The sequence below is a fragment of the Suncus etruscus genome, chromosome 3 (genome assembly GCF_024139225.1).
Source record: "Suncus etruscus isolate mSunEtr1 chromosome 3, mSunEtr1.pri.cur, whole genome shotgun sequence".
Classification (NCBI taxonomy): domain Eukaryota; kingdom Metazoa; phylum Chordata; class Mammalia; order Eulipotyphla; family Soricidae; genus Suncus; species Suncus etruscus.
Window position 1 is genome coordinate 141,914,529 of NC_064850.1, and position 19,490 is coordinate 141,934,018.

The 19,490-nt window shown below is 42.1% G+C and overlaps 1 protein-coding gene across 1 annotated transcript in view; it reads right to left on the bottom strand.

The window, feature by feature from the left end:
- The window catches only part of LAMA3 (laminin subunit alpha 3), a 241,196-nt gene extending 222,111 nt beyond the window's left edge, over positions 1–19,085 (bottom strand). Inside the window, exons 1-2 of the mRNA XM_049770908.1 lie at positions 19,005–19,085; positions 18,335–18,880 (exon numbers count right to left, since the gene is read on the bottom strand). Coding sequence (XP_049626865.1) covers positions 18,335–18,880; positions 19,005–19,085 — 627 coding nt within the window. The remainder of the gene's footprint in view (positions 1–18,334; positions 18,881–19,004) is intronic.
- Positions 19,086–19,490: the final 405 nt, after the last annotated feature.

Below are 19,490 nucleotides of genomic sequence, written 5' to 3' on the forward strand. Positions count from 1 at the left end.
AATGACTAGATCAAAGTTAGATGCAGCCGGTTTTAAATCAGATTTTTCAGTTGTGCTATGCTGTTTTCTCTCCCCCTCCCTTATTTTTTTTGGTACCACCACCTAATTGTCCAAACATGAAAAGTTTGTGGACATTCATCCCATCACCAACACCAATTGTCCAGATGCTGGCTTCTCCCAGGCCACTCACCACCCATGTGGCTTCACTTTCCATGGAGTCCCAGCCCCCACAGCTGGGTCCAAGGCTGGGTCCGCTCATGCTGTTCCACTTTCCTGATCTGGAGGGCAGATCCCAGTAGGAGCCACATGCTCCCACCACTTCTGGCCTGATCAGGAGCCTTCCACCGCTTTTTTGCCTTGCTGGGCAGTTTTTGGAAACAGGTTTCACCGCTGCCACTGCAGTTTCTCCACTGGACGCATCTGGGTGTCCAAAACTAAGGTTATTTAAGCCAAAGTTCGAAGTTTCAAAAGTCAAAATTCAAGTCCGGTTTGAAGGTCATAATTCAGAAAATCAGTCCATTTAGATAAACTTTTTCTTCCTGGTCCGTTTCCAATCAAGGCCCTCCATCAATTTCTGAGGAGGCTGAGGTCTTTGGAAAAAGGATATTTTGCAGCAAAGTCTCAGTCCTGGGTCTCTGATGGGGTGGTCCAAGATGCCACCACCCTTGTTTCACTGGCTTTTCTGCCCCAAAAGGGGTCTCGGCCATCTTTAAAAATGGCTCCACGTGGTGGCCCAAAGTTTTGGGCTTACTCCAGCTGAGAAGAGCCAAAATCAAACTCAAGAACAGAAATCTCACCATGATCGCTGTTCTCTTAGGTCCATGGTTCAAATCTACGTTCAGGGTGCCAGTTGTAGAATTAAAGCCCTTTGGATAGGCTTGGATGGTGATGGATGATGATGGAGGGATGAGAGGTCTTTCTCCTCCAGCCCAGGACCACGTGTATGAAACCCCCTCTCCAGCAGCTTTCAGGGTAGCGATGGGTAGAAAACTCACAGGCAGTCAGGCTTCCGGACATATCATCTTTATTCAGCCCTAGCCACTAGGCCAACCATTTAAGCATGGTCTCTTCAGCTAGCCCTGCATCTTAAATTCTCTTCACCATCTCCTCTCCAACCATCCTTCTGCCAAATCCCCCTCTGCCCCTGAGGCCAAACCTTTTTGTTACCTACCAAAGATCCCCACCCAGAAATGGGCACGTTTTTCTTGTAGGTAAGGTTACAGGAAAAATAGGGGATGGGGTACAAGGAGTACAGGTAAGACAGAAGGGACAATGATAGTTAGAAACTATATCCTGGGCAAGAACTAGGTGCTGAAAAAAGACAACTGTTGTGCATGATACCCCTTCAGTAACAATATTGTAAACCACAGTGTTTAAAAAGAAAATAAGGAAAAGAGAGAAAATAAAAGGTCTGCCCCAGAGGCAGACAGAAAAGAGAGCAAAGGAGAGAGCGGGAGACAAACTGGGGACATTGGTGGTGGGAAATGAATACTGGTGAAGGCTGTTGTACTTTGTATGACTGAAACTCAATTATGAACAACTTTGTAACTGGGAATCTCATGGTGATTCAATTAAAGAATATATTGTTTATTCAAAGCACTTGTATTGCAATTATGAGCTCTTAGCTTAAATTCCTGGCACTTCTTGGTCCCTCAAGCACTTTCAGGTACAAGTCACCCCCTCCCCCCCAAAAAATTTTTATTTTTATTGTTTTGTAAAAAGGCCTTAGGGAAGCCAAAAATGTAGATCTGTCTCATAGAGCATGGTATTGGCTTGAGAGAGAACAACCTCAGACTGTGGTTTTCTAATACAATAAAATATTTCCATGAAATGATTGGTACCAGTTTTTAAAATATAACTTGTGGTGCAGAAGAGAAAATAATTCATGGTGGGCCTTCTCAGACTAATGTTCATTAGGACAGTCTTTTCACAAAGTGTTGTCAGGAAGTGCTACACTGAATTTTTGTAGCTGCAGCTTCCTATAGTCTTTTCTTATATAGATGCACCACCCAAAAGGAATTACCTCACTGTAAATCTCAATAACTTTGTTTGACCTATGTTTTCAGAAAGAACTGAAAATGAAAGCTATGAGTCAAGAATATAAAGAAGTTTTTCTAAGTAGGACAGGAAAAAAGCTTGACACTTGGACTAAAAGAAGTAAAACATATCATTCATAGCTGATGAGAGGATATTAAAATTGAAAATGAATATAAGAGGAAAATTATAATTACTAGGAAAATTTAGAAAGATGACTAAACATGCAATTAATATGCAGTCATCACGTTTCTTTTTTTTCTCCTCCCCCTCTGTCATCATGTTTCTTTTCAATAGTAGCTAACAACTAGCAAAGGGAAAATTTACATTTTATATCAGAGGACATCGAGTGCATCTAAAGAAATTGACCAATAAAAATATACTTATTGAAGAATTGTTTAATCTAAATAATAGAAAGGTACCATTCTCTTGGATAAATGATAGTATGAAAATTGTGTCACTTGGGACCAGAGTGGTTACACAACAGATAGAGCATTTGCCTTGCATGCAGCCAACCCAGGTTAAATCCCTGACATCCCATATACTTCCCTGAGCCACCAGGAGTGAACAGGAATGTATATGGTAAGGTAATAAGCTTTGAAGAAATATGTACCTGTATGTACCTCATTAATAACAAGGGTAAACCAGAGTGCAGTACTTTTGTTTTCCACTCAAGCTTAGAATTTGATGATGACGAGCACTGAAGGGAAGTGGTAAGATAAAAATTGGTGCAAAACCTTGAGAAACTCTTCTTGCATTACTACTTATGGTTACATTGTTCACAAAAGCTTATTTCTCATCCTTAGGAATATAAAAAAATAATATGCATATTCATACCATGAATAACTATATAAATATAACAAATAACTATATAAGCCACAATGAATACAAGAATATATACAATAATATGGGCACTTCTGAGTAATATAAAAGGAAAAAAGCAGGATAGCTATATAAGGGCAATCACATTGAAAATAATTTATATTTTATGAATATTAAAGATAACAAAATTACTTTAAAATGAAATTAAATGAATAATTAATGAAAATCTATGTCTGCTAGTTAAACCCAGAAAGTGGAAAACAGGAGTGGCAGGGGTGGAAACTATATGGTTAGACATGCTGTTATCAAGGCTTGGTAACAAGGTCATAAATGCTGTTTGACTAATTATCTATTTCTATACACATTAAAACAATAAAAATCTATAATCTACTCTGTGCCTTAGGTCTAATATTTTTAAGTTACCATAAAGAAATGAAAACAGAAAAAAATCTAATAAAATCAAAGAAAAGGACAGAGATAAAGTATCTTTATATCTGTATTTATTCATCCATCTTTTTTTTTTTTTTTTTGGTTTTTGGGTCACACCCGGCGGTGCTCAGGAGTTACTCCTGGCTGTCTGCTCAGAAACAGCTCCTGGCAGGCACGAGGGACCATATGGGACACCGGGATTCGAACTAACCACCTTAGGTCCTGGATCGGCTGCTTGCAAGGCAAACGCCGCTGTGCTATCTCTCCGGGCCCTATTCATCCATCTTTGCAAAAGACCTACACTGATCATTTAAACTACATGCTATTCCAATCAGAGATAAGACATGGAAACGGTCCCAGGAAGCAGGAAGGCATATGGAGCTAGACAATCTGTTGCAAAACATGTTTTGTATGTGCTGAGACTCTACTTTCTAACAAAGAAACGCCACCACCACCTCCTGAGCACTACCAGGAGTGGCCGTAGGGCCCTTGAGCACTGCAAGGTAACCCTGGCAGGGTAACCCTGGCAGTTCTAGGTTTGGCAGGGTCAAAGCAGCTCCATATCCTCAGACCCTAACATTGAACTACCTAGTTTGTTTGGACAAGTATGGCCATCGGAAGTGATCCCTGGGAAACGGAGTACTGTTTGGATGGTATGTCCCCCCAGAAAGAAACACAGTACAGGGGACAGGAGATAGTAAAGCATTTAGGATACATGTGCATAATCTAGGTTCAATATCCTGTATCACCAGGTCTCCTGAGCACTGCCTGGGTATCTTGGGTGCACCAGCTCTACAGGGACCAAGCAGCATCATACCCATCAGTCCTGTTGCACTGATTCAGTGATCCAGTTGGCTGAGAAATATCAGGGGAGCTCCAGACCTCCTGAACACACTTGGAAGACACTCCCTCAAAAGTAAAGATATATAGGACAAACTCTGCATTGTAAGACAGAGCTCCCATGTAAGATTGAGTTCCCATGTGGTAAGCTTCATATCATGGGCTGGTCTTTCCAGCTCTCATCTCATTGTCTCTAGATATTTTTACAGTAATGTCTTTTATTTTTCTTAAATCCCATAGACAAGTGAGTTTATTCTGTGTCTCTCCCCCTCTGATTTATTTCACTCAGCATAATAGTTTACATGTTCATCCATGTATAGGACTTCATTTTCCTGATGGCTACTTGGTATTCCATTCTATATATGTACCACAGTTGCTTTAGCCATTCATCTGTTGAAGGACATCTTGGTTGTTTCCAGATTCTGGTTATTATAAACAGTTCTGCAATGATTATAAATGTGAGGAAGGCATTTTTGTATTGTATTTTTGTGTTTCTAGGGTATATCCCTAGGAGTGGTATAGCTGTATCATATGGGAGTTGAATTTCCAGTTTTTTGAGGAATTTTCATATTGTTTTCCAGAATGGCTGGACTAGACAGCATTCCCACCAGCAGCGAATGAAAATTCCTTCCTCCCCACCTCCCCACCAGTACTGATTGTTCTCAGTCTTTGTGATGTGTGCCAGCCTCTGTAGTGTGAAATGGTACCTCATTGTTGTTTTGATTTCCATCTCCCTGATGATTAGTGATGTGGAGCATTTTTCATGTGCCTTTTGGCCATTTGTATTTCTTCTTTGAGAAAGTGTCTATTCATTTCTTCTCCCCAATTTTTGATGGGGCTAGATGGTTTTTTTCTTGTTAAGTTCTATCAGTACCTTGTATCTTAGATATTAAATCCTTATCTGATGAGTATTGGGTGAATAGTTTCTCCCATTCTGTGGGTGGCCTTTGTTTCCTAAGCACTATTTCCTTTGAGGTGCAGAAGCTTCTCTGCTTAATATAGTCCCATCTGTTTATCTCTGCTTCCATTTGTTTGGACAGTGCTGTTTCCTCCTTGATCTTTGGTCTCAATGTCATGGAGTGTTTTTTTTTTTTAATTTTTATTTTTAATTATGAGAACAAGGGTGCAAAGTAAGAGGACAAGGTAAAGTTACAGTGGAAGGACAATCACCCATAACATAATTCTCAGAAGTCCCCTTGCTGATATATTAACTTTGAAATTTCAGCCAAAGAACATTAAGATAAATAAGACAGAATCCATTTACAATTACTTTGTCCCTCAAGTCCCCAGATTGTAACACATTATAATATTTCTTAACAGTACACAAGGCAATCTAAAGCCATAAAACTTATGTAACTCCTTAAACATTACAGGCATAGTATTTTCTTACATTTCCATATACATGCATATTAGCTTAAGTTAACCTCAAATTTTAAGTGAGTTCTTTTTAAGGATTAGAGTCAAAGGAGCACAGTAAGAATGGTGTTAGAGTGGCAATTGTTGTTTGCATAGGCCCACCAAAATATGAGGGACATGGAAAGAAATAACCTTGGCCTAAGTACAAAGAGACCAGACCCCTGAAGTTTCCTGGCACAAGACCAAGTCTAGGCTCCAAGCAAGCTAGATCGTCCAATCCAAGACATTGTCTGTAGTGCCAACACACTTTTATTTTTCACACAGTCTCTGTTGTTGGTATCATGTTTCTGTATTAAAGATCCTGGAATCTGCATATCTTACATTGAAGTCAGGACGTGGAGCATCCTCTCCTTTCACCTCACAATCAAAGGGCAATGCAGGGAGCCCTGTCCTGTAAGCAGGTCGTTGTTGTTGTTAAGTCTTCTCAGTGTTAAGGGAAGTCTCTTTTGAGCAGGTCGAAGTCTGAGCAGTGTAGGTCTTCCGTGGTAGAGGATTGCTTCCAGGTGATGTTATAGACCAGCCTGGATGTTTCGTGGATGGCTTTCCTGGTTCAGGGGAGAATGGAATATGCCCTTTCTTCTGAGGTCTGTGCCAGGTCGTTATGTCAATGTTCAGGGTGTAAGGTCCCTTTGCACTACAAGGTTTGTGTGTTCCAATCTCTATTAGATAGGATTTTATTTGTATTTATACCATTTTCCCATTTTAATGTGCCTATGCAAATAAGAAGCAATGCCACATGGTGTTATTGGCACATATGGGGGCCATAAGAACAATTACAATGATTCCATTGACATGATTCAATCATAAGCATTAAACTGGGGGACTCTTCCACCAAAATTCCTTGTTAAACAGCTCAAAAAGAGAAGATAAAAAGTGGTTAGAATCAATATTAGGACAGTTCAAAATGTAGTTATTTCTCTAACTAAACTCATCACTCTTTGTGGTGAGCTTCCTGAGGTGAGCTGGAAGGTGTTTAAATAAAAAAAAAAAAAAAGTGGTTAGAATCATCACTGTATAAGACAACATTTAGTAAGAATTATAGCTGTCAGAGAAAAAACACAAAATATTCTAAAGAAATACATGTCCATTTTATGTATCTTGAAACAGTTTGGGGTTGTCACACACAATGCACAGCTTTGGACTGTGATTACGATTCTACACTACTGAAGTTAAAAAGAGTAAACTAGGTTAGTGATGTTTGAAAAGGGGTTAGAGAGTTAAAGAGTAAAAAAGAGCTTTGTAGGGGTGTGGGAAAGGGGAGAATACAAAATAAACATTCTGTATACGGAAAACATAACATAGGAATAAGGAATATTCTGAATACATGAAATACATGAAGTACGCCCCCGCGCGGTTCTGTAGTTTTTGGATGCCTAGGGAGGAATTTCTCACCCCCTCCCCCCAAGGCCCGATTAACCAGGCGTGGCCCTGAAGACCCGCCTGGTGTGGGGGGAATCATGCTCTCCTGGACAAAGTGGTCAGCCCAGGGTCCTATGGCTAGCTGTCCTGCCCAGAGCCCCCATCATACCAGTCAAAAGCCCACGAAATCCTGGCATGTGGAGTGTTCTGGGCCCAGCCGAGCCTCTGTAGTTTTTGGCTGCCTAGGGAGGAATTTCTCACCCCCTCCCCCCAGGGCCCGATTAACCAGGCGTGGCCCTGAAGACCCGCCTGGTGTGGGGGGAATCTTGTTCCCCTGGACTAAGTGGTCAGCCCAGGGGTCCTATGGCTAGCTGTCCTGCCCAGAGCCCCCAACATACCAGGCAAACACACCAAGAAATCCTGGCATTCGGAGTGTTCTGGGCCCAGCCGAGCCTCTGTAGTTTTTGGATGCCTAGGGAGGAATTTCTCACCCCCCTCCCCCCAGGGCCCGATTAACCAGGAGTGGCCCTGAAGACCCGCCTGGTGTGGGGGGAATCATGCTCTCCTGGACAAAGTGGTCAGCCCAGGGTCCTATGGCTAGCTGTCCTGCCCAGAGCCCCCATCATACCAGTCAAAAGCCCACGAAATCCTGGCATGTGGAGTGTTCTGGGCGGAGTGTTTTACCTATATGTTGTTCTATATACTTTATGATTTGTGGTCTAATATCAAGGTCTTTAATCCATTTGAATTTGACCTTTGCGCATGGTGTTAGATGGAGGTCCGAGTTCTCTTTTTTTGCATGTGGCTGACCAGTTGTCCTAGCACCACTTGTTGAAGAGGCTTTCCTTGCTCCATTTTGCATTTCTTTCTCCTTTATCAAAGATTGATTGATTCTATGTCTGGGGAACATTTTCGGAATACTAAAGTCTGACTTATTGCTATCTCTCTTAAGAACATGTGCTTCCTAGACCTAAGTCTTTTTTTTCCTTTTCCCACAGTCCTTTCTAGTCACTCCCATTCTTGGCAGTGCTGCCCTCTTATTCAATTTCTCTCTTTCCTCTAAGCACAATTCACTTCTTTCTGCTTTATTTCATGACCACCTCTTGTGGCTGCAAGTGTCTTGTAAGTGTCCCAACCCCACTGTGTGAAGATTTACTTCTTCCACAATAGCAGAAAGCTACTTGTTTCAGTTTCCAAGGTTGCTTCAGAATCCTTTGTCAACTCTAAAATGAGATCACTTACTCCTCTGACCAAAAAATCCACCCAAGCTTCACTCAGACCTACCACCTCTGAAAGGAGAACTTGTACCTCTACTGAACCCCCTTCCTTTCTCTCTGTTAAAGTCCAGGCAGAGAAAAGAAAGTGAGAATCATGCTTTCAGCCACCACATTCTTCTCCATTATTATTCCAATCCATCCAAACAAGTTCCCCAAAAAGGCATACCTCACTCCCCTAACCTAGGCTCCCATAAATTATATTCTATTCTACCATATCAAATCCAGTTAGTCTTATCAAATTTTTTGTTAGTTTAGGGACCAGAGAGGTGGCGCAAGTGGTAGGGCACACATTAAGCTAGAACGGACCGCAGTTTGATCCCCAGGCATCCAATATGGTCCCCAAAGCTAGGAGCAATTTCTGAGTGCATAGCCAGGAATAACCCCTGAGCATCACCAGGTGTGGCCCATATAATTTCATTTATGATTTATTCTAGTACTAACTCTCTCCTTCTTGAAAGAACCCAAGAAATTTCTTTGTGAAGTTCTAAGTATAGATTTTTAGTAAAATATGCTTTAATTTTTTTTTCATTTTTATTAAGGTACTATGATTTATAATACTGTTAATGACAGTTCTATGCATACATCATTCTAATATCACACCCACTATCAGACTGCTTTCTTCTATCCAAAAAGAACTGTGGAGTATATGGAATGAAATACTATATAGCTATAAGAAAAGATAAAGTCATGCAATGTACCAATACATAAATAGAACTAGAAGCTATTATAATAAGTAAAGTCAATGAGAAAAAAAGGGATAGATACAGAATTTTCTCTCTTATGTGTGAAATATAATATAGAGACTAACACACATACTATACAGATTAACACACACATTTTAATGATTTCTATACAGTCCTCTTCCTTCTCCACACCCCTGTTATTTTCTTACTCCTTACTCATAGTGCTGTCTCTTTCTGGTTATCATGGCTAGGTGGTGCCTGTAGTTGCATATGATTGACCTGCTCTAAAGCAAATTCAGGTTTATGAGATGTCTATGTTACATTTAGCCTATAAACTCAAGATCCCAAACCTAAAGTACCTCCTTTATAGCTGCATCTCAAAGCCAAGATTCCTGAAGAGGTCTTCTCTGATTCATTCAGCTATCATTGTCAGCCTGTTTAGAGCTAGCTGCTGTCTTCAAGGAAATAGTCAAGATTTTCCTTCTCAGATCTCTTTCACTGATTACTTTCATTTCTGTGTTTAGTAATCAAACAGTTCACTGCTTTGTGTCCCCCTTGTCCCAATTTCCACCATGCTTAATTCGCCTTTCTAAACTGGACCAGTCACCTACATTCACTCAAGAATCAAGAAGGTGGTGCAGAAGCGATAGCACAAGAGGGTTACTCTCATAATAGAAGCCTCCCATATCTTTCTCTGCCTTGCACAATAAAAGAACACAGCAGAAACAGGTGTTCATAGTTGACTATAAATGGGAAGTGGATCCTCGACAAACACTGCATCTGTTCTCTTGTCATTGAAGAACCAGTTTACAGAATGACTTTTTGTTAGCACAGCATAAATGACCTAAGATAGTCACTGTTTTCATTTCCTAGGACAGCCATAGCAAAGTGCTACAAACAGGGAGACTTGAACAACAGAAATGTATCCTCTCTCAGTTCCGGACACTGCAAGTCTTAACTCAAGGCGTATTTGGGAAGTGAGATTGGCATGCATACTTACTGTAAAGAATACCACCCCCTTGCCTGCTGCAGCTTCTAGTGCCCAGTCTTCAGTGGCTGTCTTGGCCACTGCCTCAGACACCTCTTTGAAATTCCCCACATCAGGGCCACACCTGACTGCCAAAGGCAGGCTGTTGAAAGGCAGGTATTTATTTGCTCAAACAGCACTTCCATCTAGATTTGTTCAAAGGGAAAGATTCTATGATGGTACAGCCCTTAAAACAGTTCTTCAGAAAGTTTCATGAGTGTTTGAAACAAGATGCCTCAGGGGAGACAGACAGGAGCAGAAGAATGGGGTCTTGCCCTCAGGAAGCCTGGAGGCATATAAATAAAAGGCCTGGGGATAAGTGGAATGAGAGAAGGTGCTGCAGAGTTTACCTGGAATTTCCAGGAAAAGGGTTTCCCTTGGCATCACAGAAGCCCTGAGCTGAAGGAGATAAAATCTGCAGCTAGAGGACTTGGTCTCCCCCACACTAGCACTGGGATCTTGGACAAATCACGTTGCATCTTAGCACTTTGGTGTCTTCAACTGCAAAATTAGTCTCTATGGAGAGTTCTTCAGAGACTTCTGTAAAGCCTGAAAAGTCACCCTTTTGAGAACTCTACATCAATGTGTGTTTCCTGAAGACATGCATGTACAGCAAGGTCCCAAAATTTGTTTTATTATCTTTTGCTGAGACCAAAAAATGCCAATCAATATTGAATACAATGATATTATTCAAGACTTGCATTGTTTTACATTGTGTTTACTTAAATTTTCCATTTTCAATAAGATTTCTATGGCCTTATTTTTTTCTAAATTACATAATACACACTTCCAATGATTTTCCATGCTAGGATTGAATATTCTCAGTTCTAACTATTTACTAACAGACCAGAAAGTCTACAGAATCCATCATTCTGTGATTCTTTTTTTTTTTTCAATTCATGAGGTATTTTTTCTTTTTTTTTCTTTCTTTCTTTCTTTATTTTTATTTCAATCAAAGTGGATTACAAATCTTTCACAGTAATATTTTAGGTACATAGTGATAGTGAATCAAGGGCATTCTTACCACCAATATTGTCCTCCCTCCACTTCTATTCCCAGCATGCATCCCATGTTCCCCTAGTTTAACCCCCAGGCTGCACAGGTCTTCTCTGTGTCTAGTATGTTGTGAATTAGGTATCGATTCTGTTGTTGTTGGCTTTGGATTTGGTGCTTAAGTTTGAACCTTCTTTTATTTCTATTTAATGTTCATGTGACTATTTGGTCTTGGTACCCTCCATTATTTCCCCTTCCATTTGTAAGGCGGAGTAAGATGGTTCAAGTTATGTGGTTCTGTTTGAAGAAGAGAGAAGAAAAAATAATAATAATAATAATAATAACTTAGAGTCTGTTGTGTGGAGCCTTCAATCTTTGCTGGCAAGATAGTTTGTCTCTTCATATGAAAACATGGAGACTTGTCTTCAAGCATAGAACAACTATAAGGAAATTGGATGAAATAAGTCTCATTTAGCCTGAACTTATGATCCAGAATTATTTGTCTGAGGTTTAAAAAGGATTCTTCTCATTCATATGTTAATGGACACAGTAAATGACTATAATTTCCCAGCAAGATTTCCTATTTATATTGAATATTTTCATATTCAAGATTTCATGGCAGTTTCACAAAAGAAAAGGTCCCGTTAAGTTGACAAATGGTTCCCTTCCATAATAATTCTATAAACAGAGCCTTATAGAAGCTGAGTTCCTGTTTATGATCACTCATCTAGTGGCACACACAGTAGAGATTCATCTGTGACTTGTAAGAAGCAGTCACTTTCAACCACAGCCCACATGTGTGCATGCAACTCTACTATTATCATGTAAGACAACACACTTTCTTAGGAACAAATCAAAGTACAGTGAAAAACGTAGGAAAATGTGTTGAACCCTCCCTTCACAAACAAAATAGAGATCCTGTGTTTTATAAATAAAAGTTTCGTCACTATTTGAGAGCACTGTTTATGTGGAGTGGCTCATAAGCAGGGATGATATAATGCGATTTTTCTGAGCATTTTCAGACCTAAATTGATAAGCTGCCAAACCACATATCAAACTTAAAAATGCCACTAATATATAGTAAAAATTAAAAATAAGTGCTATCAGGGCCAGCGAGGTGGCGCTAGAGGTAAGGTGTCTGCCTTGCAAAGCGCTAGCCAAGGAACGATGGCGACCGCGGTTCAAGGCAGGGGCAATTTCTGAACGCTTAGCCAGGAGTAGTCCATGAGCATCAAACGGGTGTGCCTCCCCCCCCCCAAAAAAAAAGAAAGAAAGAAAGAAAAGAAAAGAAAAGAAAGTGCTATCAACATACAACCTGGGTAGAGCAGTTTGTGGAGAAGGAGCTTGGCAGTAGCACTTTCCTGTTCAGAGCCCTCTGACCCTACAACGGTTACTGCAAAACAAACTCTGAATATTATTTTCACCCTTTGTCATATAGTGAAAAAAAAATCTCCTCAAGAGATTTAAATCTCCTTTAAGTTCACCCTTAAAGGACAGAAGGGAGGTCAGAGGGAGAGGAATGGAAATCAGGCCTATATACATGCAATGAATGTGCTCTACCACTGACTTAAATTCCCAGATTCAAAGGGCCCTGGAATTATTTCCGTGACCAAAATCAGGTACTAATGTAGGCCTTTCATAAAAGCAAATAGCCTAATACAAAGTTTAAGGTGCTTGCCTTGTATACAGCCAAAACCAGTTAGATCCCAGATACTGAATATGCTCTCCACAAACATTGCTAGGAGTAAGCCTGAGTATAGTCAGAAGAGGCCCCAAGATAAAAACAAAAAGCTAAATAGTCTACCAGAAAATTTCAAAAAGTAAAGATATCTGAATGAGTGTTCCACTCCTTGAGAGGTTCAGTTTTTTCATGACTCTCTGCTTCCATTTTGTCATCATTTTCATCAGATGTTTTAATAAGCAAGAATACCCTTAAGGAAAGGAGACAATACAGAGAATAGGATGCTTGCCTTTCACAGGGCTGACCCAGGTTCTACCCTAAATTCTCAGCATCACATATGGGCCCTTGAACTCCGTCAGGAATGACCCCTGGACTGGAAGGAAGAAAGGGAGGGAGAGAGGAAAGGAGGGAGGAAAGAAGGAAGGGAGGGAGGGAGGGAAGAATAGAGGGAGGGAGAAAGGGAAAAGGGGAAGAAGGGAAGAAGGGAAAAGGAAGGGAGGGAGGAAGGAAGAAAGGAAGGAAGGAAGGAAGGAAGGAAGGAAGGAAGGAAGGAAGGAAGGAAGGAAGGAAGGAAGGAAGGAAGGAAGGAAGGAAGGAAGGAAGGAAAAATTAGAGTTTGTAGGTAAGTAAACTTTTTTTTTATTTTTGGGTCACACCCAGTGACTCTTAGGGGTTATTCCTGGCTATGCACTCAGAAATCGACCCTGGCTTGGGGACCACATGGAACGCCAGGGAATCGAACCACTGTCCATCCTAGGCTAGCACCAGCAAGGCAGACACCTTACCACTTTACACCATTGCTCCGGGCTCGTAAACTTTTAATATTAAAAAACAAAGTGTGACACATTTCAGCTGCCTTTAATTTCCACAGACTCAAATTTGTCTATCTTACTGTGGGGAAGCATACATTTATAATTTACAAAAAAATATACATTTATATTACTCTACATTAATTTCTTCACAGCCTTTAATTTACCTTCATTCCATTCTCCTTTCATTGGCCTTTTCCAAGCTCCTGTACTGTTGTTCCAGATTCTCTATTAAGCACCCAGGCCAGAACTGTGAGATGAGACTAACAGCCCTAAACATAGGTGTTCCCCCAACTTCCTTTATCCCTAACCTCTTCCTTATATATATAAAAGCCCACCTGGATTACAGGACCTTTCCCCACCCAGTGGATTTGGTTCTGGAGAATAAAGGGAGAGCAGTTCTGGCTTTAGAGAGGGGGCAGAGGCAGCACATGGCAGAAAGTTCATGAGGAAAAAAACAGACTGACTCAGATCCTAACTGCTTTGTGTACTATTTCTCCGCTGCTACCCTGCTTAGGCCGTCCACCTAAGGGGTTAGAAACACGGTGCCTGGGGACGTCTCACCACTCAAGTATCTTACAACTGGTGCTTGAACAGAGACACAGGACCCAGAGACCCGAGAAGACATCAACAATGATGAGTGACTTGACCCTCTGGTAGATAAACATCCTGTTTGCCCCCTTGAGCTGGACTGAATCAGTGCACATGGTACCTGTTCTGAACATGGCAGAGGCCCCTTCAGGGGGGACAGAAGCAGGCAGTGAAAAGGAGAGGACTGAAGACTCTGAGCAGCCTCCCAGTGGCCTAAGCCCATGACCTTTCTTCTACCAAAGGTGCTTTGTGTGAGGATCTCGGACCCCCAACCTGCAGAAGCTTATAGAGGTTACTTGTGGGGTAGAAGCCAAAGTGAAAGCTCCATTGGAGTGGGACCAGCAACAGGCAGATAAGCGGGTCCCCCCAACCCAGATTCCAGCTCAGGAACTGAAGGCCTTTTCATCCCAGGCGACCTCAGCAGCCTAACACAGAAGGTAGAAATGGAGAATCCAAGTCCAGCCGAAGCTCAGCAGAGGAAAAGCTGTTTTTCAGAACCCCATGCACCTGCAACCTCCAAAAAATTAACTTTGTTTTAGGTAAACTCTTGACCCTATTTGCATTGGTTACTATATTGATGATTAAACTGTGTTTTATATGCATGGATCTTTTTGTTTTGTTTTATGCCCCACTACAAACAGAACATTTTGTATCCAGCTTTAGTGGTTTAGTAGTTTGCACAATTCTAGGGAAATGCATAATGTTGTTAGAGTTTTAAAAGTTCTCAGCTATCTTAGTAAATGTTTCCCAGTTGCTATGATGTTTTATTCTGTATTATTAGTAGCAACGTATCTCAAATTATGTCTGCAAAAATGTTCTAATCTCTTTGTCCACAGAAATTGATGAAAAAGGAACATGGATACTATAGACTCTTAGTAATAGTGCTCGTTATAAGAATGTTTTAGCAAACTTATTTTCATATATGTATATATGTATATATATATGTACATATATGTACATATATGTGCAGAAATGTTCTTGTGATTTTGTTTAGAGAAGTTTATGGAAAGGAACTTGGATGTTCCAAACTCATATTACAGTACTTGTTGTAAGAATGTTTAAGAAAGGTTCTAATATTTATGTTCAGAGAATTCTATGAAAAAAGTTTTGTGATATGTATAAGGTAGGGAAAGATATGGAAAAAGTTAATTGTTTTGAGAATGATGTATACAATTTAAACTTTGATACTTTGAGTTCTGATTTAACATTTCAGCCTCTGGCAAAGAAAAGTAGAACAAAATTTTTGTAACTTTTCTCCTTTTTTTTTGTTCGGTTTAAAACAGAAAATGTGGAAATGTGAGGTAAACCTAGCTAAAACCCTAAACAAGGTGTTACCTTGACTTTCTCTTCCTGTTAACCTCTTTCTTTGATATGTAAAAGCCCACTTGGATTACAAGACCTTCCCCCATCCTGGTGGATTTGGTTTCAGAAAATAGAGAGGAAGGTTTAGGCTTTGGGAGGGCTGCAGAGACAGCACATGGCAGAGAGGCCATGAGGCAAAAAGCAGGCTGACTACAATGAATCTTTAACTCACTGGCGTGGTATTATTACCCTGCTTCATCTCACCTAGCCACCTAAAGGGTTAGAAAAACGTCATGTGGGGAGTTCTCACCAACTCATTTGTTTTTATTTTACAACAACTACTAACCAGTCTGTCAGGATCCTTGAATCACAGAGTCCTCAGACATCCAAAACTTAATGACTGAGAAGTAGCAACAAGTATATAAAATCTTACTTAATGAATCTTGGGTCCAAGAAACCACAGTGAACATTTTTCACACAACAAACAAAATTCCAACTTCTTTAACACCTTGCCTGTTTGTACATGTTATAATTCAAGTATTAGTATTTTCCTTCTATAATCACCACCAGAAACCCAGGTTTTACTCAAAGACAAGACATTTGTTCACTTTTTTTAGATTTGTTTTGTTCTGTTTTGCAAAATCCTCTTGATCTGAAATTCCACACTCTGGCTGGCCCCAGAAACTTGTTTTTAGAAAGCTATAGGAAATAGGACTAGTTTTGTGCACTTCTCCAGTTCCTGTCTGGAATTGTACATAAGCAGAATCAAAATGGTGAGGCAATGATAAGATGGAATCATTTGATAAGCCATAATCTCTTCCTTTCTCCCTCTCTCCCCAACTCCTCACTTCTCTGAAAGGCAAATCCAAGCCCACTCTTGATCTTCCTGAAGGTCTCCTAGTCCAGCCTGTGGGAGTCAGCCCTTTCTCTTGATTTATCACATATTCTTAGGATAAGGCTGATAATATTAGCTATCAGCACCTTTCCTTGGCTGTACAAGTGGAAAACACTATAGACCAGAACTTTTGTTCAACTTTTCTTTTCAGGGAAGAATAAATTATAATGCTATAAAACACATTTTTCTGCAGGTTATTATCTAGTAGAGAAGAAACCCTGGGTTTGTGACCTCAGAAAGCCACTTTCTACTCAAGTTTGGAAACTCAAAACTTGACTTTTGGGGGTAACTCCAAAACAAGCATTCATCAATGAATACACAATAAAAAGACCAGTTGATAATGAGGACTACCCCATTCTTTGGCAAATCTGGGGCAAATGGGCAACTGAAAATTTCTTCAATACCTTCCTTCCCCTTCTATTTGCTCCCCCCATAATGAAAACAAGTTCTAATTGTTTTTCTGCCCCGCCCCCCCAAGTTCTAATTTTTAAATGCAAAGAAATCCAGTAGCATTTAAGAAGAAAATAATAAAATGTTTGCTTATTCCTATATGACTTTAAAAGTGAAAAAAAAAAGTGGAGAACAATTTATTTTACTGACCTGAACCATGCATATTGCTTGGGGGTCTCCATATAGTTCACCAATAAGATGATCATAAATCCATAGTTCCACAGTCAAGTGACACATGAAATTAGCATGTAGCTGGTTTAGCAAACACCTAACACCCAAAACTCTCTCAAAGAGTAGAATAGTCATAACCATCTACTAAAATGAAGAGTGAGGGGCCAGAGCTATTGCACAGCAGGTAGGATGTTTGTCTTGCCCACAGCCAACCCGAATTCAATCTCCAGCATCCCATTTGGTCCCTCAAGCCTGTCAGGAGTAACTCCAGAATGCAGAGCCAGGAATAACCCCTGAGTGCCACTGGATGTACCTCCTTCCAAAAAAATACATAAAATGAAGAGTGACCATGAAATCGTTTTGTTAGTTTGTTAGTTAGATGATTTTTATATTGGGGCTACAACCAGTGATGCTCAGGTTTACTCCTGGCTCTGTGCTCATGGTGTTGAACCATTGTATGCTTGAAACTCAGTCATGAATAATTTTTAAATCATGGTGCCTTAATTTAAAGACTTTTTTTAATCTCTCCCTTCAGAACCTAAACTCTAAAATTACTTCCTTTTCTGGCAACACTCCCTTAGTCCTCCCAATTCTTCCCAGCAGAGGGAGGAAGGGATCCTGTAAAGAGAATCTGGGTTGTTTGAGTTTTGGTTTGGTTTTTTGGTCTTTTGACCAAATATATATAATAGTTTTGATTTTTTTTTTTTACCACACCTGATGATGCTCAGTAGTCATCCCTAGCAGAACCTTCTAGAGACCAACTAGTCCCAGGCTTGAACCCAGCCTCCCACTTGCAAAGATGTGCACTAGTCTTTTATGTTTTCTCTCCCACCCAAGTAAAAGGATTTGAAGTTGGAATAGGTTCAAATTCGGCTGCCACCTTATGAAATGGACACATTTTGTCACCACCTGTTGCCCTCATCCAAGTCCCCTGACACTGAGGGTGTCAGGCACACTTGCTGAGGCTAACCCTAGAGCACTAGCATTTACGTCAGATGTTCCTGGAAAGCTTCTCTGATTGGCTCTGAGCATCTATCTGGTCTGGTCTGTCTCTATCCATATCAGATCTCACTGCCCCAAGGACCGGATAGCGGCATTTCAGAAAGTGGAGTGAAGGACACCTTTGGGGAACATCAGAGTGATATTAGTGCTACTTCTTAAAAGAACAAGCTCTTAAAAGATGACGCGGAATAGCTCCCCACTCCTCCAAGCAAGGCACATAGACGCCTGGGGGTGCGCAAAGCCTGGCAGAGCAGAAAGAGGGTGCAGAAGGCCTGACCGCGCTCAGGTTCCACCATCACTGTCCGCTGTTGCCTACTTTCTCGAACCCTGCTAGCCCACACTTGGTTCTTTATGGCCTTGCCCAGGTTACCCGTCACCGCTGGGTGGTGCGGTGGCCAGGATCCCTCCAGGGGACACCGCGCATAACTCTGGGGGTCCCTTCCGGAATGCCCGGGGTGGGGGAAGGCCTCTCCCTTGAACCTGGAGATCTCTGGTAACCTCAGAGAGGAAGCCCGCCATGCCCCCAAGCTCCTGCAGCCCCTGGGGGCCTTACCTGTATAGTGTGGCCGCTGCCAGGAGCGGTGGGTCCCCCCACCAACTTGCAGTAGAGTTCGGGCCGGGGCCGCGTGCCGCTTGGCTCCCGCTCCCCGCAGGTGGCGGTGGCCCAAATGCGAGCCACCTCGGCCAGGTTGAAGTAGGGCGGACTCAGGCTGCGCGGGGTCGCGGCCGGGGACACGACGGGGGGCGGCGGCAATAGCAGCAGCAGGAGCAACAGCTGCAACAGCAGCAGCCGGACGGGCCGCGGTGCCCAGCCCGGAGCGCTCGGGGCCGACGCCATCCCTCCGCGCGCAGCACCGGGGCTCCGGGTCCCACCCGCAGGATCCTCGCTCGGCTCGCTGCCCCTGGGGTGCCGGCGGCGGGTCCGTGTCTCCGCCCACGTGCCGCGAGCCCGGGGCGTCGGGACGGCTTCGCGCGCCCGGAAAACCTGCGGCGGCTGGAGCGGGCAGCGCCCGAGCAGGAACTGACAGCGCCCGGCCGAGGGCCAGCTAGCTGCGCGCTGCGAACGGGGCCCGCGGGGAAGGCGTTCCCGGTTCCCACCCTAGAGGCCGATGCTCAGGACCGGGACCGCCCTCACCCCCACCACCCGCTTCCCCACCGCCAGGGCAGGACTCGGCTCTGTCTCCTCTCCAGGTCCTGTCCCTGACTGGTCAGAGAAGCAGGACCTCGGACAAGGGGCAAAGAGATTTGCTGAGACTTCCTTGATAAGTGACAGCCGAGGCAACTGTCACTGCGTGCAGAGACATTGTGATTGTCTAGATAAGTTTCTTTTTTTGCTTATTTGCCGTATTTATTTAAACACCTTGATTACAAATATAATTGTAGTTGTATGATTTCAGCCATGTAAAGAGCACCCCACCACAAAGTCCCAAAGCTTCCTCCTCCCCACCCCACCCCCTGCCTGTACTCGAGACTGGCTTTCTACTTCCCTCACTCATTCATATTGTTAGGATAGTTCTCAATGTAGTTATTTCTCTAACAGCACTCATCACTATGTGGTGAGCTTCATGTCTTGAGCTGGACCTTCTAGCCCTCCTCTCTTTTGTCTCTGAGGAGTATTGCAAATATGTCTTTTATTTTTCTTAAAACCTATAGATGAGGGAGACTATTCTGCGTCTATCTCTCTCCCTCTGAATTACTTCACTCAGCAT